The sequence below is a fragment of the Bos taurus genome, chromosome 5, assembly GCF_002263795.3.
Source record: "Bos taurus isolate L1 Dominette 01449 registration number 42190680 breed Hereford chromosome 5, ARS-UCD2.0, whole genome shotgun sequence".
NCBI lineage: Eukaryota > Metazoa > Chordata > Mammalia > Artiodactyla > Bovidae > Bos > Bos taurus.
In genome coordinates this window covers 94,965,423-94,991,997 of record NC_037332.1, presented here as the reverse complement: position 1 = coordinate 94,991,997, position 26,575 = coordinate 94,965,423, and the positions used below count along the sequence as shown (strand labels likewise).

Genomic DNA, 26,575 nt, shown 5'->3' with positions numbered 1-26,575 from the left:
AGAGCCAAAGGCCTCCTGGGAACAATGCAGCATTTGTGTGTTGACAGTAACAGCCTGTGGGCCAGAGACACTCAGCCAAACTCTCCCTCTGTCCCACATGGGCTGGATCACACCCCTCATCTGCAATAACCCACACTCGGTCAGCCCCAGCTTGCCCCCAGCGCCCAAGCACCCCACTTCTCTTCCCCCCTTCCCCAACTTCTTACCTAGTTCAATCCCCAGCTCCACTACCATGTTTATCCCAGTGGTCATGCAGGATGATCTCCACCAGCTCCCATCCCACCCACAGGGAACAATGACACAGAGGTGGCTCATGGCCTGACTCTGAACAGTAGGCACTGAAGAGGGAGGTCCACTCTGCTGAGCTGGGCAGGGGGTATTTACAAGAGGTTAGGTCTGCAAAGAGATGCCAGCCTTTTCCTATAAGATAGGGCTTTTAATTTATCATGTGGTTGTTGATTCACATGGGGAGTTAGGAACGCGAAACAAGCACAGAGTTGTACACGGTCTGTTTCTGCCGAGTTCAGAGACTTGGAAATACCGTTAGACTTCTGGCATGAAGACAATTCCAGACAGGTGTTTAAAACCATGTTTGTGTCCTTGGCTCTGAGTCAGAGAGGGACAAGGGCTTATGAAGAGTAGGGTTTCAACCCTTAGGCAGCTCTACAAGAGGTTGTATGTAAGTCTCGTGCAGTATGAATTCAATATTAAATGACCCATCAGAACAGTCTCCCTCTAAGAATGCTCCCCATTCCCCAACTTCCCCTGCCCTCCACTTTACAGCAAGAGCACAGTGTTTCTCTTAAAACCTCCATCCAGTGTATGGGTCCCCTCAGTATGAATGTAGAAGAGAAAAATCAGATGGGTAGTAGAGAATATAGAAAATTTTAAAGAAAGGTCAAGTAGAGTAATTGAGATTTTAAGGAACAAACTGGAGTTTTGTGTGTGTGTGTGTGTGTGTGTGTGTGTGTGTGAAGCTTGGTGAGTCTGTTATTTAATGTCTCTGAGATTTGAGTCTTTTTATTGACTCCTTTTTATTCAGCATAAAGTAGTTACTTGATTGTATGCAGAAGAAACAGGGAAGCAATCAGAGTTCCACCTTTGACGTCTTCTCTTTTGCTTCATGATTTTGTCTCTGAAAAACATCATGACATGGATATTTAGCTCTGGAGCCCAATCTTGTTTTTGAACTCTGAGACTAACAAATTGAGCTATTTAATCCCTCTTGAAAACCCTAAATCCATCTTCCACTGTTATCTCATGAACTCCTCATATGAATTTGACTCGTTTCCCATCGATATTGTACACAGAATGGTAAAATCCAAAATTCAGCTCCTTTGAATATGCAAGACCTCCCCCAAAGTGCTTTTGGAGTTCTATTTTGGTTTGCTTCCCATGACTATGGGCTTCCCTGATAGCTCAGTTGGTAAAGAATCCACCTGCAGTGCAGGAGACCCCGGTTCAATTCCTGGGTCAGGAAGATCCCCGGGAGAAGCGATAGGCTACCTACTCCAGTATTCTTGGGCTTCCCTTGTAGCTTAGCTGGTAGAGAATCCACCTGCAATGCGGGAGATGTGGGTTCGATCCTTGGGTTTGGAAGATCCCCTGGAGAAGGGATAGGCTACCCACTCCAATATTGTGGCCTGGAGAATCCCATGGACTGTAGTGCATAGGGTCACAAAGAGTCTGACATGACTGAGCGACATTCACTCACTCCCATGTTTACATCCTAAAAAGAGTCTCGACCCTGACCACTATATCTTCCCACTCCTTTACTTTTAATCAATTCCAGTGGAGGTCAAAGAATTTTTATTCAACAGAAAATTAAAGGGACTGAGAGGTAAAATGGATCTGATTCGATGGACATGAGTTTGAGCAAGCTCTGGGAGTTGGTGATGGACAGGGAAGCCTGGCATTCTGCAGTCCATGGAGTTTCACAGAGTCGGACATGACTGAGCAACAGAACTGAACTGAACTGAGAGGGAAAAAAAACCTCAACTTGCTTTACCTGCAGTTTCATACTTACCAATCCCTTCCCTTTCAGGAATCCATCACAAAAATTTTGCACTTGCTCTACTAAGACTTCTGTTATAGGCAATGTATCCCACTTATCATCCAGAGTCTGGTAAATTGCTAAAGCAGGCAGTTCAGCCATCTTTAGTTTGAAAAATGATATCGCCTTTTCATTTTGCTTCACTCCACTGTCCACTAGAATAAAAAGAATCTGCAGTTGGGGAAATTTGAAAGAGAAAGATCTGTCTGAGGTCCTTGGAAGAAAGAGACACTTGGTGATTGTTGCAGTTTACACTGATTGAATTCAGGGTCTGTGCCACACAATTTAAATCTTCATTGAATTAAAATGAATTTCTTCTTTTACTTTGCATTGTTTTAGGTCTATTTAATTTAATTTTAAGAACAAAGCATTGGAAGACAGTTTAATGATTAGCTAAGGGAGAAAGTATGATCTAAATGGCTAAACATGGGGAATTCTTTTTAAATGTTGCCTCTAGTACTTTCTAGCTGTCTGACTTTGGGTGCATTACTTGGCCTCTCTGAGATTCAGTGTTCTCATTGGATTTTGTTGGGGGGAGACTGAATGAGAGAATAGATAATATTTCTAATACAGTTTTTAGCATATATAGTAAGATGATGGGACGGATTGGGGGCAAGAGGAGAAGGGGACGACAGAGGATGAAATGGCTGGATGGCATCACCAACTCGATGGACATGAGTCTGAGTGCTGGGAGTTGGTAATGGACAGGGAAGCCTGGTGTGCTGCGATTCATGGGGTCGCAAAGAGTCAGACACCACTGAGCAACTGAACTGAACTGATAGTAAGTGCTTGATAGGGCTTCCCTGGTGGCTCAGATGGTAAATAATTGTTAACTATTTTATATTATTAAATCAAACCTTTTGCCCAATGAGGAAATCTCCTTGATAACAGTCTAGTTAGAGAGTTATCTATATTTAGTAACACTGAAAACTTCCAGTGTTAGGGAAACAACCACCAGAAAGATTTTTTTTTTTTTACCAAACAGCCCTCATCACTGGGGTCTCTAGTTCAATGCAGTAGACTTGAAGTAGTTGAAGTTTTACTATTTCAGTGACATAAGCAGAACTGCACAAAGTGGGGAAGGGAAAGAAAAATATTTATTGCCTATCCAGTGGGTAATAGGTACAAGATATGTGTTTTATGTGAGAAATAAGCCCTGAGGTCTAAAACTTCAGAGTTTATAGTGAGGAGTAGATAAATCATGGGGCTTCCCTGGTGGCTCAGTTGTAAAGAATCTTCCAGCAATTCAGGAGACATGGGTTTGATCCCTGGGTCAGGAAGATCCCCTGGAAGAGGGCATGGCAACCCACTCCAGGATTCTTGGCTGGAAAATCCCATGGACGAGGAGCCTGGCAGGCTACCAGGCCATAGAGTCACCAGGAGTCGGACATAACTGAAGCTACTTGACACAGCATAGATATATGAAGCTATCATGACTAACAGGTGATTTTTATGTTCAGTCTCTTTGGATCTCTATTTTTTGTCCAACCATCAATGAATAAAAAAGAAATAGACTTACTGCTAATGGAAGATATGATTAAATACATCTTTAACAGTTTAAAATACATCTTACGTTTTAAGGCAGAGTAATGGGATTTATTATATTCCAGTTCTCACTTCGTTATCTCTTAACCATAATTATTTTCCACATTTCTCTCACTTCCCTAGCCCCATCTCTCTTTTTCTGGTGTCCTACAGCTGAGTATTCAAAAGAGAATCTCCCCGTCCAGACTTACCCTCCCCTGGAAGAGCTTAGCTGCCTCCTGAAATCTGTGCAAGTTTTCTTCAAACTCTGAGGAGGCCTTGTTCATAATCAGTAGAAGATGAATCGGAATCATACTATTGAATAGGCCAATTGCAGTCTGGCAAATTGAAATGTATTAAAGCAGAATGAAAGAGAAAAGGAGGGGAAAAAATATTAGTGTTAACTCAGTGACTAGGCACACTGGACCATAAATGATAGCTGTCCACCCATCATACCAATGGCAATTCCTACAAGATGGCTTTGGATCAGTTTCACTCTCCTAGTTTTCATGTAATTTAGTAGACCCCTCATCCCCACACTGAACAGGGTGGAGCTGAGTAACCAAAGGGATACTGCAGTAGTGATGGAGTGTGACCTCCAAGGGTTAGGTCATAGAAGACATAGTAGCATCTGCTTTGCTCTCTCCTGTATCACTTACTCTCTTATACTGTCCGCTCAACCAGCCCTGGGAAGAGATTCACGTAGTTCCTATGAAGGAACTAAGTTCTCCTGCTAACAACCACCACTGACTTGCCAATCAGGTGACTGAATCATCTGGGAAGAAATCTTCCAGCCCCCATCAAACCTTCAGATGATTGCCTCCCTGACCAATGCTGCAACCTCACATGAGCCCCTGGGATCAGAGGCCCCCATCCCTAGCCACTCCCAAACTTGACCCACAGAAACTGTATCAGATAATCAATTATTTTTCTGTTCTAAGTTGTTACATTTTGGAGTAAACTGTTATGCATCATTAGACAACAAATATACCATGGAATATTTTAGTCACTTTTTTCAACTCCTTTTGAAATGTGGCAAGGGTACTCAGATTTTGGGAATTCCCTGGTGGTCCGGTGGTTAGGACTCCAAGCTTTCACTGTTGGAAGTGTGGGTTCATTCCCTGATTAGGGAACAAAGATCCTGCTGGCCACACAGCACAGCAAAAAACAAAGCAAAACAAATAAAAAACCAAGAGAAGCCAGATACACTTAAAATGGAATTTTGAATCCTTCTTAGTAGTGTACACTTTTGAGTGCTGATGATGTGCTGGGTAGTGTTTTCAGGTCTTTATGTATAATAACTAATTTAATCCTCAAAGTCCCAGTTTTATAAATAAAGACATTAAGGTGCAAGATCTCCTAAAGTCACATAAGTGATGAGCTGGAATTCTCAGCAGGCAGAGTGACTTAAGAGTCTGTACTTAAAGAGTACAGACTCTATACATGAGACTCTATACATGAGACTATCCATGAGACTCCTATTCAGCTGATGGCAAAACCTCAACAAAATCAACTCAGCCCTAAGCACGGTTGAGTTAGTTCATTTCAGGTCAGCCATAAGATAACTGCTTCAGGAGATGGGAAGTTTGGCCCTTCTTTGCTGATTAGAGATGGTGATTTCCCCTGAGGCTGTGGATGGTCGAGACAGCTGTGAGACAGAGGGAGGAGAGAAGGGAGACTGTAAAACTATGACTCTAGCCCCCTTCATTTCCCTTTTCAGAAAAAGCGCTACAACTGTCTCTATTTTAAACAAAATCCCATTTCTTCTTACCTCTCCCTTCTAAATACAGAGAGTATTGCTGTAAAACTAGCATGTGCACAGAGAGAGCTGTAGGTTAATGAACAAAGTCCCAGAATGATGGGAACGGGAATCACTAAATAATCCCATGGAAGGAGGAGCCTGGTAGGCTGCAGTCCATGGGGTTGCTAAGAGTTGGACATGACTGAGCGACTTCACTTTCACTTTTCACTTTCATGCATTGGAGAAGGAAATGGCAACACACTCCAGTGTTTTTGCCTTGCGAATCCCAGCGACAGGGGAGCCTGATGGGCTTCCATCTATGGGGTCACACAGAGTCGGACATGACTGAGGTGACTTAGCAGTAGCAGCAGAAGCTACATACTACCCTGTAGAGAATTTTCAGCTCTACTGGCCGACGTGTAGGCAAGGAGGATCCAATAAGTTCTTTCCAGAAACTTTCTCCCTGGAGTTTAAAACAGGGGACTCTTCCCAAGATTTATCCTCTATCTCTGTTCTAGGAAGGTAGATTGCATGCTATAAATTTAAGTAACAAAACAAGAGACAATTATTTAAATTTATAAAATGGTCTAGTGGAGGAGAAATTTTATTTCTAAAATTTAAATAATTGTCTCTTGTTTTGTTACTTAAATTTATAGCATGCAATCTACCCTCCTAGAACAGAGATAGAGGATAAATCTTGGGAAGAGTCAAGAAACCAAAGCTAAAGAGTCAAATGATATAGTGGAAGGATAGAGGAAGAGATTGAACATTGCAGAAATGATGAGTTTAATCCTAATAGACACAGTCCGATTTTCATCTTGAAGCCAAATGTTGAATGTATGCATTAACAGTGCACAGGAGGTCAACTACAGGACTGGGAATTTCTGTCCAGTTGCTACTGGTGCAAACCTCTGCACCAGAAACAGATGAGAAATAACCATAGTAGTGTGTGCAGGTCTCACAAAGAGAAAAACGCTACTTTTGGGAATTGAAAAAGTCATGATAAAACTTGGTTCTCTGGAGAAATTCTTTCCTAATTTCTTCTTGATATGAGTTGGTGTCACCTCTAATGTAGAACTTAACAAAATGTGTCATTGTTCTATAAGATGAGAGACGGCCCAATCATCAGAACTTAGGAAGGCTAGTCTTTGCCTCTGCCCTCATTCACCTGGGGAATTCCAGGACCCTGGGTCATAAACCAGGCACTGGAAGATCATCTTTTCTGGTCCCCAATGCACTCCTGGTAGCCTTATAGACAATGACCAGAATGATAATGGTCTAGGCACTTTTCAATGCCTTTTAAATTATTGCTACCAGTGACCCTGGGATGCATGTGTTTGAAATCTTAGCAGAAGTGGAAATGGGATCATCATTCTATGGAGACAAACATGGTGTGAGAGGCGGACAGGAATTTAGTCAACAGGAAAAGAAATGTTTTCTGTTGTAGGCTATGTGGGGGAATGGAAAAACCACAGGACTCAGTCAGACAGATCAGTCGTGAAAAATGCTGGGTCAAGTGGACAGGGCTGTCACTGAACTTCAAATGACAAGTTGTAGGGCTTGAGGAAGTTACTTCACTTTTCTGAACTCCCATTTCCTCTCCTATAAAATGGAAATAGACAATATGACTTCATGCATCATCAAATTTTCTGCCTTCAGTGATGTCTTTTCTACTTACTGTGTAATATTGAATGTTGCTTGGAACTTGAGAGTCCTCCTCTATAAAATGGACATAATAATCTCTCTTCTACCTCAAAAAAATATGTGAGTATTATATGAAAAAGTGACATAAAAGGGTTTTGTTAGTTCTGAAAAGCATGACGTGCATATAAAGTACTGTTATGAGAGAATATGCAGCATTTTGGAGCCGAGGTAGATCACTGGAAATCAACACTCCATCACCTAATGATGTAAGTTCGGGAAGGTAAAAGGTAGGACATATAAGGTAATTCTATAAGCTGTAGGTGTTAGAAGGCCAGAAGATTATCCGGACAGGTGGACCAACACCTTCACCCAGGTTGTAGACAGAATGCAACAACCAAGGAATACACCCAGAAAGAAACCTGAGACTCCAGGAGGGTCTAGGCAAGTGCCAATTGTACCCGACAGAACTGCTGGTCATGAGTCTGCAAGGAGGTAGACACAGAAAATGGGAATAGGTGTGTAAAAACTTTTTAGAAATTTTACATTGCTGCAACATCCAAATATGTGATCAGTGTTTTTAAACAGCTCATTTGTATTTTATAAAAATATTGGTCTCTAATGCTTTAGGAAAAAAAATTGACCTTCAGCATTTTTGCAATTGTGGCAAGCTTGCCATCTTGTTTGAGAAGCATGGTCTAGAATGCTGGTCACATCAGAGTTGCTTCACTGAACTCTCTTGCAACCAAACTCAGAAGTTTTTGATTAGTCACCTCAACTTTGCATTCTGACTCTCTTACTAGTCATGTAACGTGTCATCTCACTTTTCTATTTCTTTCTTTGTTGGGTAGGAACAAGTTTATCAATCTTAAGGGTTGTAGTAGGGATGGCAATATAAACAATTTTGAGTTGATTTAATGGTGGTTACTGTTATTATGGGCTGCCCTGGTAGCTCCGTTGGTAAAGAATCCACCTGCAGTGCAGGAGACCCTGGTTTGATTCCTGGGTTGGGAAGATCCACTGGAGAAGGGATAGGCTACCCATTTCAGTATTCTTGGGCTTCCCTTGTGGCTCAGCTGGTAAAGACTCCACCTGCAATGCAGGAGACCTGGGTTCGATCCCTGGGTTGGAAAGATCCCCTGGTAAAGGAAACGGCAATCCAGTCCAGTACTCTTGCTTGGGAAATCCCATGGACAGAGGTGCCTGGTGGGCTACAGTCCATGGGGTTCCAAAAGAGTCTGACATGACTTAGTGACTAAACAACAATAACAACAATAACAACTGTTATTATTCATTAAAAGATCAGAATGCTTGGAGGACAAGATTTCTCCTATGAAGGCAATTACCCTCCCTGACAAAAGGACTTCTGGGTCTAGAGACAGGGGCTACTTACTATAGCGTTGTACTCTGTAACCAAGCGGAGGTTGTTGCTCTCAATGAAACGGCTTAACTTGGTGGCATCCATGCTTTCAAAGTCTTCACCCTTTAAATCCAGTTGTTTGTTATCTACCTGGATCACACAGAAAGGATAAAATTGTCACTGTTCTGTCATCAATAAATGTTTCTGAACTATTAACCTCAAGTCAGGCACTAACTCAAGCTCCAAAGACAGAAAGGTAAATGTTTCTGGCCCTCGAGGAATGCACTGTCCTGTGGGGCACAGAGAAGTAAACAGGAACATCCCACAGAAGGTGACAAGTATCATCACAGACCCGTATGTCACCTAAGGAAGAGGAGAAATGCTTCCAGGAAGAGACAGCTCCTAATCAACGGCTAAGACTTGGTCAGATGAATGAGGATGGGATGGGAGTTTTAAATAACAAACAGTGTTTGCAAAAGGCAAAAAAATGATAGGCGTTCTGTTCTAGAAGCTGCAGTTAGGTTAGCTCGACTATAGCAGTGAATGTTAAGTGCAGTAGGAGAGAGACATGTACAGTGGGGTGGAAAGTGACTGCAGCTGGCCAGACTCCTCTATCTTTGTGATTTCCCAGGCAAGGATACTGGAGTGGGTTGCCATTTCCTTCTCCAGGGGATCTTCCTGACCCAGGGATCAAACCCAGTTCTTCTGCATTGCAGCAGATTCTTTAGGATCAGAGCCATCAGGGCAATGGGGTAGGCAGGGCAAATTCCCAAAGAACCTTGAGGTCAAGATAAGTAATTAAATTCTAACCTGAGGGCAAGGGGAGCCACTTAGAGGATCAGATTTATGTTTTATTTACATACATTTCTAATGTGAAATAAAACACACATTTTTGTGTGTGTGCAGAGAAAAGCACCAAATGGAAAATATAAAGCTCAGAAAATTGTCACAGAGTAAACAACTGTGGAACCACCACTCAGGGAAAGACATAGAATATTGCCAGAATGTCTGAAGCCCTCTGAGATCTTTCTATTGTTGTTTAGTAGCTAAGTTGTGTATGACTCTTTGCGACCCCATGGACTGCAGCATGCCAGGCTTCCCTGTCCTCCATGATCTCCCAGAGTTTGCTCAAGTTCATGTCCATTTTATAATCCGTTATTTTTCTGCCAACGTTCACCATTATCCTGACTTTTACAATGACGATTTTCATTCTTTATAGCTTTACTGCTTAAAAATTCACCTCACTGTTACAGGTGAGTTTCTTTTTAAAAATATTATGTAGGGACTTCCCTGGTGGTCCAGTGGTTAAGATTCCATGCTTCTAATGCAGGTGGTGTGGGTTTGGTTCTTGGCTGGGGAACTAAGATCCCACATGCAGTGGGGATGCACAAAAAAAATAATGTAAGTGGAAACAGACAATGTTTTTTTTGTGTATCTCAATTATTTTGTTTTTAAGAGTTATCCATATTATTGCATATAGCTGTAATATGTTCATTTTCCTTGCTGTAATAGTATCCCATTGTATAAATATGCAAAATCTTATTTTACTACTGATGGATATTGAGGTTGTTTCCAGTTTCTGGTTATTAAAATAATGCTGCAATGAACTCTCTTGTTCATTTCTCTTGGAACTCATGCCTCTGTATCTATTGAGCATGTATTTAGGATTGAAATTTTTAATTATAGGATATGTATATTTTTGACGTGCATTTTGATGTTTATTTGGGAGATAAGGCAAAGCTATTTTCTAAAATGAATAGTAATGTATACTTGCATCTGTACTGTTTGAGAGATCCCAATGCTTCACATCCTGGCCAGCACTTGGTATTATCTGCCTTTCTAATTTTATTCATTTTGATGAATATGTGGTAGTATTTCATTGTGGTTTAACTTCCAATTCCCCAATTAACTAGTTATATATCATCTTTTTTGAAGTTTCTGTTCAAGTCACTTGCCTATTTTTCTATTGAGTTGATCCTTTCCTTGTTGATTTGAAGATGTTTTATATATTATGGATATGAGCCCTTTATGGTTCTATATTACATATCTTTTCTCACTGAGGACTATTTTAATGGTAACTGAATATGAATAGAAGTTAATTTCAATGTAGTCATCAACCTTTTTGTTTATAACTAGTGTGCGTTTTTGTTTTGTTTTGTTTAAAATGCTTTGACTACACCAAAGTGCTGAGATCCAGAAGTGCTGACATTTACTCAACTGGCGACTTAATCACCTTATGATTGTGGTTTTTTTTTTTTTTCACAACTCAAACTTATGAAATACATAAATGCCAAAGTACAGAAAATATTTGTCTTTAAAAAAAGAATCTTGAAAAAAAAATCATCGAAACTACAGGATATTTTAAAATGTGAGTTCCCTTTGCATATTTAATTGTTTTAAAATTCACACTATTTGAGAGAAAGCCTGGGAGAGAACTATGAAAGCAGGAGAAAATGTCATCATACGTGGGGCCTCGCCCACCCTTCTCCCATCCCTCTCCTCCAGGAGAAAGAAAGTGAGCACAAAGGATTTTTAAAGCTGCATAATGCCCAGGTTGTGCTAGTGGTAAAGAATCTGGCTGCAAATGCAGGAGAGGCAGGAGATACGAGTTCAATCCCCAGGTCGGGAAGATCCCATGGAGGAGGAAATGGCAACCCACTCCAGGATTCGTGCCTGGAGAATTCCATGGACAAAGGAGCCTGGCGGGCTACAGTCCATGGGGTTGCAGAGTCAGACACGACTAAAGCGACCTAGCAATGTACGTTTCCTTCCTAAGGTTTTGCTAATTGCACAACCATCAGAATCACTACTGTAATCACAACCAGGGTCCTTTTTATGTTTAACATGTCTAAATACTTTCTGGTTATTTTTCTAGAAACTTGGAAGCCTGGTGTCTACACCACAGTGGATAGAACTGTGCTCAGAGCCAGGAGCTCCTCCCTCGCTGCTCTCTTTTCCCGGCAAACCCTCGCATTTCCCAGAACAGGATGAACAGGAAATGCCAGCTACTCCAGGTGGCTCTGGACTTGAGGAATGCAGTATATGGGAGGCAGAGTTTGTGAAGTGGTGATAACATTCTCTAAGAAGCAAAGATCTTTCATAAAAGCCATCCTCCCGAAGCCTCTCCAGTTGGTCATGGCTCTTTAAATGAAGCATACCTGATTATTTCTCTATTTCTTACACCAACAAACTCTGGAGCGCTCATGTGTAGGGTTCCTGGAAATATTTAAACAGGAAACCTCCCTTCTGTAAAGGGAATTTATTTGCATAATGCCCTGGAAAGAAAATCCGACCCTGGATCCCAGAGTGGGAGAAAATATTTTTTAATATATTTTTCCAGTTTTTGGAAAGAATTTTCCTTGAAAAATCATATTATTTTTCTCCTCAAGAAAAGGGGCACCAGAAGAAAAACAGAAACAGTAAACCAGAAGGGTTGTCACCTTACAATATAATTTTGAGGTTCCCCAAGAGTATCAGATGTAGATTATTATATGAGTCAGACACTGTATCATACCAATGGATTTCATCATTCCTTTTCTGTTTGTTAGTATTTTGGCAATACTCCTTTGAATTAATTCTGGTAGATTCCTGTAATTAACAACGCAGCTTTTTGTAAAACATTAAAGTTGTTTTAGTTTGCACCAGCTACAATATTAAATATCTTGGCTACCATGGAGAAATCATTTGTTCAGTACACGCCCTCTCGCCTCTGGGGTGTGTTTTTATAAGCTAATTGGTTACCATATACTTGGTACATATATACTTTAGGATTTCTCTGGTGGTCTAAAGCTTGGGAATCTGCCTGCCAATGCAGGAGACATGGGTTCTAATCCTGGTCCAGGAAGATCCCACATGCTGCAGAGCAACAGAGCCCATGCACCATAACTACTGAGCCTGGACTCCAGGACCTGTGAGCTGAAACCACCGAGCCCACGTGCCCTCGAGCCCACAATAATGAGAAGCCCACACACCGCAACTAGAGAGTAGTCCCTGCTCACCACAACTAGAGAAAGCCGTGCACAGCAGTGAAGGCCCCGTGCAGCCAAAAATAAATACATTTATATATATATATATATACTTTAGAAAAATATTTTAAAATTTGGCAAATCTTATTTATTGCCTTCCTTATCAGTTTATTTTTATGTACTCTGCTCTGATTCTCTGCTTGGCTAGGTGCATTTCTTATAACAGGTTTCCAGGAATAATTGTGAAAGGCGTGAAGGGATGCCTCTACTCTATTACTATCCCGTTGGGTCAAAGTTAGACTAATTCTATTTCTTCAAATAGAAGTGATGGCGAATACTCAAAATGAGGTACACATTCAAATAATATCTGAGATTCCATTTTAGGACAGGCTCACGGTTTATTCAACACAGGATTAGGGTAACAGTAAGTGTCCTATTGAGAGTAGGGGGCTGTCTATGGCCATACCACCCTGAATGCCCTGGATTTCACTTGATCTCAGAAGCTAAGCAGGGTCGGCCCTGGTTAGTGCTTGGATCGGCGAGTGGGGAGGGACTTCACACTAGTGCTAAGACAAGCTGTGTCCTCACACAGACAAGTTGTCATACACAACATTTTAATTTTTTCTCAGTCACGTTTAAATAGTTGGCCTGAACTATTTTTACAGACTGATGCATTCCATAAATATAGCAAATGCTGCACTCTTTTCTCTCCCATATAACTGTCAACTCATATTTCCACTTATTATTTCAGCTTATTTCTAAACATGTTCTTACAGTGGAAATTTGCTGTATGGGCTAATTCTGAAATTTCTTTGCCAAAATATGTCATTCATGTGTGTGTGTGTGTGTCTGTGTGTGTGCTCAGTCATTCAGTCATGTCTGACTCTTTGGGATCCCATGGACTATAGCACACCAGGCTTATTTGTCCATGGAATTTCCCAGGCAAGAATAATGGAGTAGGTTGCCATTTCCTACTCCAGCAGATCTTCCTGACCCAGGGATCCAACCCGCATCTCTTGTACCTCCCACACTGTCAGGTGAATTCTTCACTACTGCTGCTGCTAAGTTGCTTCAGTTGTGTCCGACTCTGTGTGATCCCACAGACAGCAGCCCACCAGGCTTTTCTGTCTCTGGGCAAGATTCTCCAGGCAAGAATACTGGAGCGGGTTGCCTTTTCCTTCTCACTACTGCACCAACTGGGAAAACCCAAAATATGTCATGTCTAGGTTAAATCTTGAGAAATAAGATGGGGGTTTGATTAAATAGTGCTAGGGGAGACAGAAATTGTTTAGGAAAAACATTTTTTGTTTTCTTTGGCTTTATTTAATGAGGAGCATTAGAGTAGGTAGAATATAGGAGTAAAAACAGGCTTTTTTCAGAGTTAAATACTGTAGAAAGTCACTATAATAAGGTAGAAAATGTAGCTTTGGAGTCGGCCATACTGGATATGGGCTTCCCTCTTAGTTCAGTTGGTAAAGAATCCGCGTGCAACACAGGAGAACCCGGTTCAATTCCTGGGTTGAGAAGATCTGCTGGAGAAGGGGTAGCCTACCCACTCCAGCATTCTTGGGCTTCCCTTGTGGCTCAGCTGGTAAAGAATCCGCCTGCAATGCAGGAGACCTGAGTTTGATCCCTGGGTTGGGAAGATCTCCTGGAGAAGGGAAAGGCTACCCACTCCAGTATTCTGGCCTGGAGAATGCTGGGTATGAGTTAGATGTTTGTGACTCTATAGTTCTGAAAGTCTAGACATCAGAATCAAGCTCATGGAACTTTAGTTTCTTTATTGATAATGCAGGGTCGATAATGGGCTTCCCTGGTGACTCAGACAGTAAAGAATCCCCCTGCAGTGATGGAGACCTGGGTTCGATCCCTGGGTCAGGAAGATCCCCTGGGTGAGGGCATGGCAACTCACTCCAGTATTCTTGCCTGGAAAATCCCATGGATAGAAGAGCCTGGTGGGCTTCAGTCTATGGGCTCGTAAAGAGTCAGACACGACTGAGTGACTAAGTGCACACAGGGATGATAATAATAATTTCATCAGATTCTAGTGCCTATCATAAACTAGGCACTAAAACAAACAGATGAAATTCTAGATCTTAAATAAAAGAAAGTATCAGAAATCTGCAATTGGTTCACATTTCCCAGTGTCAAGGAGAAGTCTTAACTGCAGACGTAAAAGGGCCTCCTAATGGGTCTACACAGAGCCACAGAGACCAACGGGCAGGAATCCGTGAAACCCATGTCCATTGTGTAAGTATGTCTGTTCACTCCCAGACCACCCCTACAGGACACAGGAACTGATTATCATTTCTAAACATTGGGATCCTCTTCTGAAGGGCACAGTCACATTGTATGGTATTTTTTGAGTGTATTAAAAGCCTCAGTTTGTTCAATGCCAAACTTTTAAATATACCTCAATTTAAGAAAACACTAAAAAAAAGAGGATAGTTTTGGCTGATGTTCTTTTTCTTTTTTAAAAAAATTATCCCCAAAACTTGAATAATAATCCTAGTAAAATTTGGACTGAATTTTTGAAAGTGTAGGACTCCAAAATCACTGCAGATGGTGATGGCAGCCATGAAATTAAAAGATGCTTACTCCTGGGAAGGAAAGTTATGACCATCCTAGACAGAATATTAAAAAGCACAGACATTATTTTGCCAACAAAGGTCCATCTAGTCAAGGCTATGGTTTTTCCAGTGGTCATGTGTGGATGTGAGAGTTGGAGTATAAAGAAAGCTGAATGCAGAAGAATTGATGCTTTTGAACTGTGGTGTTGGAGAAGACTGTTGAGAGTCCCTTGGACTGCAAGGAGATCCAACCAGTCCATCCTAAAGGAGATCGGTCCTGGGTGTTCATTGGAAGGACTGATGCTGACGCTGAAACTCCAATACTCTGGCCACCTGATGCGAAGAGTTGACTCATTGGAAAAGACCCTGATGCTGGGAAAGATTGAGGGCAGGAGGAGAAGGGAACGACAGAAGATGAGCTGGTTGGATGGTATCACTGACTCGATGGACATGGGTTTGGGTGGACTCTGGGAGTTGGTGATGGACAGGGAGTCCTGGCATGCTGTGATTCATGGGGTTGCAAAGAGTCAGACACGACTGAGCCACTGAACTGAAACTGAGGAGAAAATGTTTATCTAAGAGTTGTCACCACAGACCTGCCAATGGAGCAGGGTGCTTGTTTTCGGTATGGCACATAAATAATCTTGTCCACAGAGGTTCCAAGAGTTCATTTGGAGTAGGTCTGTCACTGGTGGGAAACAACCAGCAGATTCTAAAGAAGCGTGAGCAGCTCTGGGAAGTCATCAACAGGGCTTTGTAGAGAATAAATCGTAAACAAAGTTAAAGCGTTCGTTAGAGGTCGTAAAACCTGCAGAGACACTGGAAGCAACAAGCACTTGTTTTTCTTCCCAAATGTGTCTCTTGGTGGAACTAGGACTTTTAAATCAGGCTTTCATAAGACTATAAACAACAAACTGGGAAAGAAGTACTTGTGGATCTGTAGCTAATTGGAGTTTTTTGTATGGACAGGTTGCTACAAATAGTTCAATGGTACCAGGAAATGCATTAGTGTAACCTTCTATATCTTTCTTTAAAAAAGCATCTTTTTTTTTTAACTGAAGTATAGTTAACTTACAATATTATGTTAGTCTCTGGTATACAGCAAAGTGATTCAATTATATATTTTATATATATAATGTATGTATATTTTCATAATCTTTTCCATTATGGTTTGTTATAGTATATTGAATATAGCTCCCTGTGAAATACACTAAGACCTTATTATTGGTCTATTTTATACACAGTTTATATCTTTCTCACCAAAACTCTTCACAGAAGGATTTGATTTAATCCTATTTTACAGTGCAAACCAGCAGCTTCTGTCCAGGTGGGGGAAGAACTGCTGAAGGGACTCAGGCATCTTCAGACAGAGTTTTGGGAATGAGTAAATTCCTCAAACACTTTCTGAATGTCTTCGAGGTACCAGAGACCTACTGTAGACCTTTGGGACACAAAGATGAATAAGTCATGGTTCCTGCCTTGCATAAGCTCATGGTCTAGTAGGGTAAAGGTGAAACAGACACAGAAATACATCACATGTACTCTAAAGTGGTCAGTTTCATGGGATTTTAGCAGAAACTCTGTCTGTGCTCAGTCGTGTCCGACTCTTTGAGACCCTATGGATTGTAGCCTGCCAGGCTCCTCTGTCCATGGGATTTTCCAGGCAAGACTACTGGACTGGGTTGCCACTTCCTACTCCAGGGGTTCCTGACCCAGGGATCAAACTTGAGTCTCCTGCATCTCCTGCATTGGCAGGCATATTCTTTACCACTGTGCGACCTGGGAAGCTTTAGAGGAGTAGTTAGGACAATTTGGAGATTCCAGGGAGCCTTTCTGAAGGATAAGCTGCTGGAACTGATTCACTGGAATATGAGGAGGAGTTGGTTGGGTGAGCCTAAGAGAAAAGGGCCTGAGCGGGGCTGGCATTCTAGGCAGAGAATTAGCCCACGTGACATGATAAAATCATGTCCTCATACTGTGTATAGTTGGGTATTGAAATGGTAGAGACTAGGGTGGGAATGTGCTAGAAAAGGGAATGGAGAAGCAGGTAGTGGCCTGGTCATAAAAACTACACATTTAAATGTCTTGATTTTGTTCTTGTAATATGGGGGAATATTGAAGAGTTTTTTAAGAAGGAGGTGTCATGGTCAAATGTCTATTTTAAATCCATCATTGTCATACCAATCTAGAAAGTGAATAAGAAATAGTGAAGGGAAACCTATTAAGAAGGTACTGACAATATTTATGCCAAAGGTGCCAAGAGTCTAAGCGAGGAACAAAATAGAAAGAGCAGAGGAAAAGTCAATTTTGTGCACTACACCATCAGTACATTAATTGAATCAATAATAATAATGCAGGAGCAACAAAAGATTCAGGCAGCTATAGACACAGAAAATACTTCAATCTATTTAATAAAGATGGAAGTATTAACTGGATAATAAAACAACGTGTAATGGCCATGGCTGCGGGACTGGCTAAATCAGACCTCTATCACGGAGCCTCACCAGCGGCAACACTGAGTTTTCATTGCTGTTAAGAGACCTCCCTCATGCTTAGACAGTAAAGAATCTGCCTGCAGTGAAGGAGACCTAGGTTCAATCCCTGGGTCAGGAAGATCCCCTGAAGAAGAGAATGGATACTCACTCCAGTATTTTTGCCTGGAGAATTCCATCGACAGAGGAGCCTGGTGGGCTACAGTTCATAGGGTCCCAAAGAGTTGGACATAATTGAGCCACTAACCCTTTCCCTTACATTTATGAACTCATTATTGTTGATTACTGTCTTCCTTCAGAAGTATCACTTGTATTTTTTGTGTCTCTACAAATATTTTGATGGTGCCTGAATAAACTGATGTAATAGAAAGTAAAAAGAAGAGTGAAGGAGAACACAGGCTCCAAATACAGGGTGGGAGGTATGATCGGCAAAGACCAGAGACTGAATGAACGTAGCTATTCAGTAAAATAGTGTTTTCGTGGGAAGAACGTGACACAGCGAGGGAAGATGACAAATTCAGTTTTGACTAAGTGAAGACTGCAGTCAGTTCAGTTCAGTTCAGTTGCTCAGTCATCTCTGACTCTTTGCAACCCCATGGACTGCAGCACACCAGGCTTCCCTGTCTATCACCAACTCCTGGAGCTTGCTCAAACTCCAGGCCTGCAGTATTTATGAGGATATTCAAATAGTTATATCCAGCAAGCATCTGAATCATGGAGAGGTCCAGGCTAGAGATAAAACATGCCAAATCCTCAACAAACACATAACTGTCAAACATAAGAAAAGATCCTGTTATTGAAGACTTACTCATTCATTCATTAATTGATTCATTCACAGGCAGAACACAGAGGAATTTAAGGGCAGTGAAAATCCTGGAATACCATAACAATAGATTTATGCCATTACTCATTGTATTGTATATACAATATATTGTATATCATATATTGTAGAACACCAAGAGTGAGCTATGATGTAAACTATAGAGTTTGGGTGGTTATGACATTTTAATGTAGCCTAATCGGCTGTGACAAATCTACCACTCTCGTGGAGATGCTGCTGATGGGGGAGGCCATGGATGAGTGTGGCAGGAGATATAAGGGGAATCTTTGCATTTTACTCTCAATTCTGCTCTGAATTTGAAACTTTCCTAAATAAATAAAGCCTTTTTCAAAAATTAAAAGAAATGATTCATTCACATATTCATTTATTCAATAAATACTTATGAGTACCTGCTACATGGCAGGCACTTTTATTTTTTATTTTGTTTTTTTAAAGATGCTTACCTAAATTTATTTTTAGTTTATTTTTGGCCACAGATTACCCCATGCAGAATCTTAGTTCTCTGATCAGGGACCAAACCCATGCCCCTGCAGTGGAATTGCAGATTATTAACCACCGGACCACCAAGGAAGTCCTGACAGATGCTGTTAAATGCTCAGTGGTTGAAGTAGTGAATAAGACAGTCTCTGCCTCCATGGATTCTATAACTTAGATTGGGAAGAGCATTGGGTCAGGCAGTAGTATGGATAGAGAAAGAGAAGAACTCAAGGAGACTAAAAGAAGAGTTGGACCGAGAGAAGCAGGTTCCTAGATCAAGGAAAGAGAGACTATTAAAGAGAAAAGAGTGGCTAACAATGTCAAATATGGCATAAATGGTCAGTAAAATAAGATCTAAACAATGTTGGTTGGGTTTGGAGATATGGAAGCCATGGTGACCTGGTTGAAAGCAGTTTTGATGGAGTGATATGCAAATGAGATAACAATGTATTAAGAGCTTAAAGAAAGCTGAAGACAATACAAAATACATTTTAAAGAGATTTGGGTGAAGAATGTAAGAGAGAGAGAAGATAAAGAGGAGAGGGAAGGACATTCAGACCAGAAATTTTGAAACTTTAATGTCTGCTCAGTTTCTTATTTCCAGTGGACTCTGGTCATCTTCACTTTGACATTCCACCAACAACATAAACTCAACAACCAAAGAAAACATCAGAAATACCTACTTCTGTTATAACCTCACTATTCCTTAGATACTGTGACCTTCAACCTCTCCTCCTTTCCATAATTTGATACCTGATCCTTGCAGTAGTGTGGACAGAGAAAGAGAAGAACTCAAGGAGGCTAAAAGAAGAGATGGACCCAGAGAAGCAGGTGCCCAGGTCAAGGAAAGAGAGAATATGATGCTGTTTTCTTCACTTTCTGCTGCTACCTCTTTGCTATACATCCTTAGTACACGATCTATCTAGTCAGCCTAATAAAAGTTCTCTTTATTCTTGTCTTTATGCCTAATCATCCATCTGACTCATTGCTGCCAAAATAATCTTGCGCAAACACATTTCTGTTCATGCTATTCCCCTGATCTAAAGGCTTGAGGGGCTGCCCAGAGCCAGTCAACTTAAGTGCAAACTCATTAAGCTGGTATTCAAATTTCTCGACAATATGGTTCCAATCAAATTGCTCTTTTATTCATCTGCCCAAAACATGTTCCCTGAGATCCAGTCAAGTTGGCTTGATCACTCTTTTCCAAGTTTAACTTTTTTCCCCCATTTTGTCCATAAATTCTCCTCTATGTTGTCCAAATTTTATCTGTTCTTTAAATCCCAGTTCAGTTGCCTCCTTCATAACTTATTTTGGTCAGAATTCCTACTCTGCTTTTTTTTTTAATCCATTTTTTATTCTTTTTATTAGAATATATTACCCTTAACACTGTTGATAATGGCCTTAACATTAGAAACTGTGTTGATGTCAGTACTGAGAACGTCCTTAAGAAGGGAACAAAGGAACTGTGTTCCAATAGTCACTGAAATCTTAACCCACTGTTGATTTTCTTCATTGTAAAAGAGACAGGGAAACTGTAGGGGTTTGGGAGATGGCTCAAAGGAGGAAAACAGCATGTTATATTTTGCACATTTCTGGATTAATGTGTGCAGGCAATACAGAAGGTCCAGAATATGGAATAACTCTTAAGGCCATTCAGCCAGAACTTGGATCATAGGTTACAAAGCTGATGTTTTGGGCCAAGTCATTTAGTGCTTATCCTGCTTTGACCAGTTAAACTCTTATAATGTTTCACCTGGAGAAAGAAATGGCTACCCACTCCAGTATTCTTGCCTGAAGAATTCCATGGGCAGAGGAGCCTGGAGGGCTCAAATAGGGGCCTGGAGGTCCATGGGATCTCAAATAATCGAAGACGACTGAGCAACTAACACACACACACACACACACACAATATTTTACCCATGGTAATGCTGTTTGTATTATAGATACTTGTATGTTATGTTTACAATCTCTACCATATTTTAAGAGCTATGAGAGGGGAGAATATACTCAATGTGTTTTAAGGATCATTACCTTGCATAGAGAACCCAGTAGTTGTTAACATATGTTTGATAAATGTAAGCAAACTCTCAAAGATATGAAGATATTAAAAAGCATATATATATATGGAAATATAAAAATATCTGACCCAGGGATCAAATCCAGGTCTCCCACATTGCAGGCAGATTCTTTACTGTCTGAGCCACCAGGGAAGCCCCATAAAAGCATTTATTATAGAACTTCAGTAATATAAAATATTTGAGATTATCTAATTATCTATGGAGAGCTAACCAGGAGACCTGAGTTCAATCCCTAGATTGGGAAGATCCCCTGGAGAAGGGAATGGCAACCCGCTTCAGTATTCTTGCCTAGAGAGTCCATGGGGTTGCAAAGAGTCAGACATGACTGAGGGACTAATACACACACTGAATTATCTATAAATAGGAAAGTGGCTAATTAAGCTATGCCATGTCCAAATTATGGAGCTGTATGCAGTAGTTTTTTTCTTGGTATTTTTTCTTTTTAAAATTTATTTATTTTAATTAGAGTATAATTCTTTACAATGCTGTGTTAATTTCTGCTGTAAAACATGAATCAGCTACATGTATACATATATCCCCTCCCTCCTGAGCCTCCCTCCGACTCCCCTTTTGTTTATAGATTAAAGAATTGAAGCCAAGAAAGTGTTTTGTGACCTGCCCAAGTCACATGGCTGCTCAGTGACAAAGCGGTGCTGAAAATCTTACGTCCTGACCCTCAGTCCAGGCCTCTTCCCATTTCACGACAGCATCTGTTTAGGAAGCTTGAGTTGAGCCATCCTCCTCACATGGTCCCTGAAGCTGGCATCACTGTTGTGATTCAAGATCTAGACTCCTTTCTGGTCTCAGAAGTCTGTGTATTCACAACCCAAGGAAGAACTAGAAGGCTGGAGCTGCCCACCTGACTTACCAGACGGAAGAGGGAAATGGTGTTCCCAGTGATGTTGTAGTAAGCCAGAACCTCGGAGGCAGTGCTGATCCCAAAAGACACGTCTTGGAAATTTTGCACCACACTGTGGATTAGGGACACTGCCGGTACTTCTGAATCCTAAAGACAAGAAGGAAAAAAAAGAAAAGAAAAAGAAAAAATCCCACAGGTTGTTTCTGGAGGAAAGAGACTAGGGAGTAGAAATATGCTCACACTTATCTAATCAAAGTGTCCAGTGAGACAACATTGACCTCTAAAAATGTAGGCTGGCTTCTCAGGGACATGGTTGAATTTTCCAGGCTGGGTGGGTTAATAGGTAACTATGGCAGAGTGGCTAAGTCTAGAACACCTATCTGGCTTTACCATAGAACTTGCAGTTTGTTGGGCTTCACTGGTGGCTCAGCCGGTAAAGAATCTGCCTGTAATGCAGGAGACCCAGGGTCAGGAAGATTCCCCTGGAGAAGGGCATGGCTATCCACTCTAGTTTTCTTGCCTGGAGAATTCCATGGACACAGGAGCCTGGCGGGCTACCATCCATGGGGTCGCAAAGAGTCAGACATGACTGAATGACTAACTTGTAGTTTGTTAGTAGCTGAGAGGGGGCTCAAAATCACAAAGACCTGAAGAGTTGGCCTCCACAGTCATTGATAAACCAAAGGAGGCAAATATTTGGGGAATAATTTGTAGAGGAAAGAAGAAACGTAAAAATCAGAAATAGGTGCTGTCAAAAGAACCGAAAAAGAGAAAATAAAAATAAGAGAAATTCAAGTGGAAGCTTAGAAGTTTTATTAACAAGACTGTGTAGGACGTTGGGGTGCTCTCTCCACTGTGTGTAAGCCATGAAGACACTGTTCAGGCGTTGCTCCAACTCTAGAACCAAGGCCTGCAAGACAGAGCAGGGAAGCCTGTTCTGAATAATGATTCCAGACCTTCTACAGCAAGCTGGCCTTATTTCCCTGCAGTCATGGGACCCTCCTCCCCAGAAGCTCTGAGCAATAAACAGCCATGAACATGTTTGTCCTTGACATTTCTCTGGCACGAAAAGGAAATGTGCTCAGAGAAAAGATCATGGTTAGCCTTGCAGCTGGGGTCAAGTAGAGGGAGTTGGCACTTTGCTCATCCAAAAGAGCGTGTGGAGTTCATTTTAGGTTATGAACAATTGTTCTTCAAGGCTTCATCTTTTAAAAAAAAATCTGCTCCTTAGAATTGAATTGCTCTCGGAGCAAACAGCGACACCTGGTGGCCATTTGAGTTATCGCACCCTCCTCCAGTTCTACTTCCTTGGCACTCCTGCCTGAGTGTAGGCTGCTGTTTTTGTCTACAGGTCAGATCTCTCTCTCATCACTGAAAAATTTGCCCCCAGGCCTCCCCCCACTCCCCCACCCCACTCCCGTCTTCCTCCCCTACTTATATCTCATCGATTTTATTTCCAGCTGTGTACACAGAAAAGACAAGATGATGGTGATTTGGAATTAATGAATAGAAACAGACAAGGTCTGAGAGGAGAGAGTAGGGGATTAATTAGCTGTGAAATCACCAGATGTTACCTCCAGAGAAAAAGAAAAATGCTGGAATAATGTCTTCTCCTTTATGGTTGATTTTTTTAGCCAGGCAGCCGATCTGGAAGATTGGCTAAGGCCTTCAATATGCAAAATGTCATCCTTATTCAACATTTCAGAGCAAACAAACAAACAAAAAAAGTGTGTATGCATGCTCAGTTGCACAGTTGTGTCAGACTCTTTTCGACCCGGTGTACTGTAACTCACCAGGCTCCTCTGTCCATGGGATTTCCCAGGCAAGAATACTGGGGTGGGTTGCCATTTCTTACTCCAGGGGATCTTCCCAACCCAGGGATTGAACCTGTGTTTCCTTCATTGGCAGGTGGATTCTTTACCATGGAGCCACCTGGGAAGCAAAAGAAGAGCGGGGGACTCCTTACTTGGTAAAAGGTTCTAGACTGGAGGCAGCGATTCACAAATGTGTTGCCAGCTTGATACAAGCTGGTTTACTCTGGGCCCTGCCTTGGAAATTAAAATACTGACTGAAGCTTCAAAGCATATACAGATGGGGAGACCCAGACAGCAGCCTCAGAACTCTCAAAACAAATATGAGAAAGATATGATTCAGAGACTGGGAACATCTAGAAATTGTGAGATCTTGATTGGCAAGCTAAAATTAGACTCTGCCCTTTGACTTTTAATGCAGTATCATCCGGCCAGCAAGTGACTAGCATGGCTCCCTTAAGGTAGCATATTTCTAGTCACAGAGGGTCAGACACGACTGAGCGACTGAAGTGAACTTAACTGGGAGAAGGGCAGGTGGCAATATCTGAACAAACCTGGAAGAAGCCTATGACAGCCACCTCAGCAGCAGCAATGAATTCCATGGCAGCTTGGACATCTGTGAGCCGCATGGGTTCCTGGGCACCAGGACCATCTAGACAGAGATGAGGGTAGGGGTGGGAGGAAGAGAGAGAGAGAGACAGAGAGTTTGCAGGTACCAAGTGGAGAAAAAGCAACTCTAAATCACAAAGGCATCTCTATTTTTCCTCTTCATACTAAGGCCAAAGAGATTTAGGAGTGCAGTTGTCATTCCAAGGCTTTATTTCTTTACTAACTTGTGGAAGGGGGACTCCTCTCATAATAGCCCATTTTAAAATAATATTTATTTATTTATTTGGCTGCTCCAAATCTTAGTTGTGGCATGCAGAATCTTCAGTTGCAGTAGTGGGATCTAGTTCCCTGACCAGGGATCGAACCTGGGGCCCCCAGCATTGGGAGCACGAAGACTTAAGTCATGGGACCACCAGGGAAGTCCATAATAGCCTATTTCTGAAGGATGTCAGACTCTCCTCTTCTCTACTAGGCAAGGCAGATCTTTATCTAGCATTTCCTGAAAAGTTCCTAGGTTTGGGGAACAAATACCCAGAGTTCTACCAATATTCCCTTCCCTTCTCCCAATAACAGTTTCACCCCCTGGTCACTCAAGTGCTCTTTTCTTTTACCTGATGATTCCTGAACTTCTGCAACAACTTCCGGGGACAGTTTGCATGTGGAGAGAAATAACAGAAACAGGCATCTGGATGGCATGGCTTCCATTTTCCTGCTCTCGCTCCACGCCCTGGTCTTGGTGTTTGGAGCCTCTGACTCAGGGCAGCCCACTCTGCAGTTAATGGATTGTGGCATAATTTGTGCTCTGGGAACATTGCAGCTGACTCCGGGGCAGGGGGACCTTCAACTTTTGAGATAAGAGACAGGATTCGGTAACAGGGCCTCAGAACAAAACCAATCAGAAGAAAGTCAGGCTAGTTCCTTTAAATAAAACAAAACATTCTATGCCAAGTGTTGACTTAGGCACTACAGACATAGCAATAATGGTGATCTGATCACCTCTCCCAGCTTAGATTGTTAATATGAAAAATGGGCAATTAAATAGATCATTTAAATGTAAAATGGAAAGTGATTAAAAAATTGGGAAGCTCATAGGGTGCTAGGAGAAGATGAACTAAGGACATTTTGGACAATGATCGTGTCTGGTGAAAGCTTTCTTCCTGCAGGGGGTGCCCAAGCAGTGCGTGTGTGCAGACTCAGTCATGTCTGACTCCAGGGAGGAATACTGGAATCCGCTGCCATGTCCTTCTCTTTGGATCTTCCCCACACACAGATCGAACCTTCGTCTCCTGCGCTGGCAGGCGGTTTTACCACTGCACCGCCTGGGAAGCATGCCTAAGCAGAGTCCTGGGCAAATAAAACTTTTCTAGGCAATGAAGGTGGAAAGGGAGTTTCATGTAAAGAGCCAAAGCACTGAGATGCAAATGTGACGTGCAAATTACGAATAAGAGAATTATTAGTAATTGAGTATTACCAGAAAATGGAATAATAAATCTTGGCAGAAAGGCATTCTGAGGCCAGATCCCAGGGGACCTTGTATACTAAGTGTAGGAGCTTCAGCTATATTTTTCAGGTGATGGGAAGCCACTGAAGAGCTTAAGCAGAAGAGAAAAAATGCCTAATGTGGCCCAAGTGCCTATGGAAATCCAAGGGATTCTCAAAGGCAGGGGATATATAAGCCTCAAGCTTAGTAGAAACTTCTATCCATGGGTTTGCAAAGAGTCAGACACGACTGAATTGACTTAGCATGCATGCACTATATGATAATAAAATACACTGAAGGACTTCCCTGGTGGTGCAGTGGATGGGAATCTGCCTGAAGATGAAGGGAACACAGATTCCGTCTCTGGTCCAGAAAGATCCCACATGCTTTGGAGCAACTGAGCTCATGAGCCACAACTACTGACTCCGTGCTCTAGAGCCTAGGAGCTGGAACTACTGAGTCTGTACTTTAGAGCCTGTGCTCTGAAGTAAGAGAAGCAGCTCCAATGAAAAGCCTGAGCACCACAATGAAGAGTAGCCCCTGTTCACCACAACTAGAGACAGTCTGTGTGCAGCAAGACCCAGCAGGGCCAAAGATAAAAAAAAAAAAATTAATTAAAAGAAATCCTCCTTGCTTCTATTTGACTCTTGTTCAATCTCTGGTCAGGGAACTAGATCCTGCGTGCTGCAACTAATATCCACCACAGCAAGTGAAAGTCGTGTCCGACTCTTCGCCATCCCCTGGACTGTAGTCTGCCAGGCTCCTCTGTCCATGGAATTCTCCAGAGAAGAATACTGGAGTGGGTTGCCATCCCCTTCTCCAGGGGATCTTCCTGACCCAGGGATCAAACCCAGGTCTCTTGCATTGCAGGCAGATTCTGTAAAGATGGTAATGTCTGAATCACCAGGGAAGCCACAGCAAAGCAAATTTAAAAAAAAAAAAAAAGAAGAAGAAGAAGAAGAATACCATGCTTATTTTAAAAAAATAAATAAATTGAGATTTTTCTAGCATTTGCACTGAAACAGGGGGCAAAACCACTCCCAGTTATGTAAAACCTCCTGTACTGAGCTCTGC

At 41.8% G+C, this 26,575-nt stretch overlaps 1 protein-coding gene across 2 annotated transcripts; it reads right to left on the bottom strand.

Annotated features, from left to right (window-relative positions):
- Nucleotides 1-415: 415 nt before the first annotated feature.
- Nucleotides 416-26,566, bottom strand: ERP27 (endoplasmic reticulum protein 27). 2 transcript variants are annotated; one of them, XM_005206977.5, is made up of 7 exons: nt 24,633-26,566; nt 23,967-24,064; nt 21,611-21,748; nt 8,353-8,469; nt 3,790-3,915; nt 2,027-2,224; nt 416-1,135 (listed from the first exon to the last, which is right to left on the bottom strand). In XM_005206977.5, exons 1-7 carry the CDS (start codon nt 24,811-24,813, stop codon nt 1,088-1,090), a joined length of 906 nt encoding a protein of 301 aa, XP_005207034.1. In that variant the 5' UTR covers nt 24,814-26,566; the 3' UTR covers nt 416-1,087. The 2 variants fall into 2 exon arrangements, with proteins under 2 accessions (XP_005207034.1, NP_001033130.1); NM_001038041.2 differs by lacking the exon at nt 2,027-2,224 and having other exon boundaries at nt 24,633-24,808.
- Between the last annotated feature and the right edge of the window lie 9 nt (nt 26,567-26,575).

Coding starts and splice junctions, on each gene's coding strand:
- ERP27 (XM_005206977.5), bottom strand. CDS start 24,813: ATGCCACAATCCATTAACTGCAGAGTGGGCTGCCCTGAGTCAGAGGCT. Junction 8,470..21,610: donor CCATTTCCCTCTTCCGTCTG/GTAAGTCAGGTG, acceptor TGTGTGATCCAG/GTAGATAACAAACAACTGGA. Junction 2,225..3,789: donor CTAAGCTCTTCCAGGGGAGG/GTAAGTCTGGAC, acceptor CCCCAACTGCAG/ATTCTTTTTATTCTAGTGGA.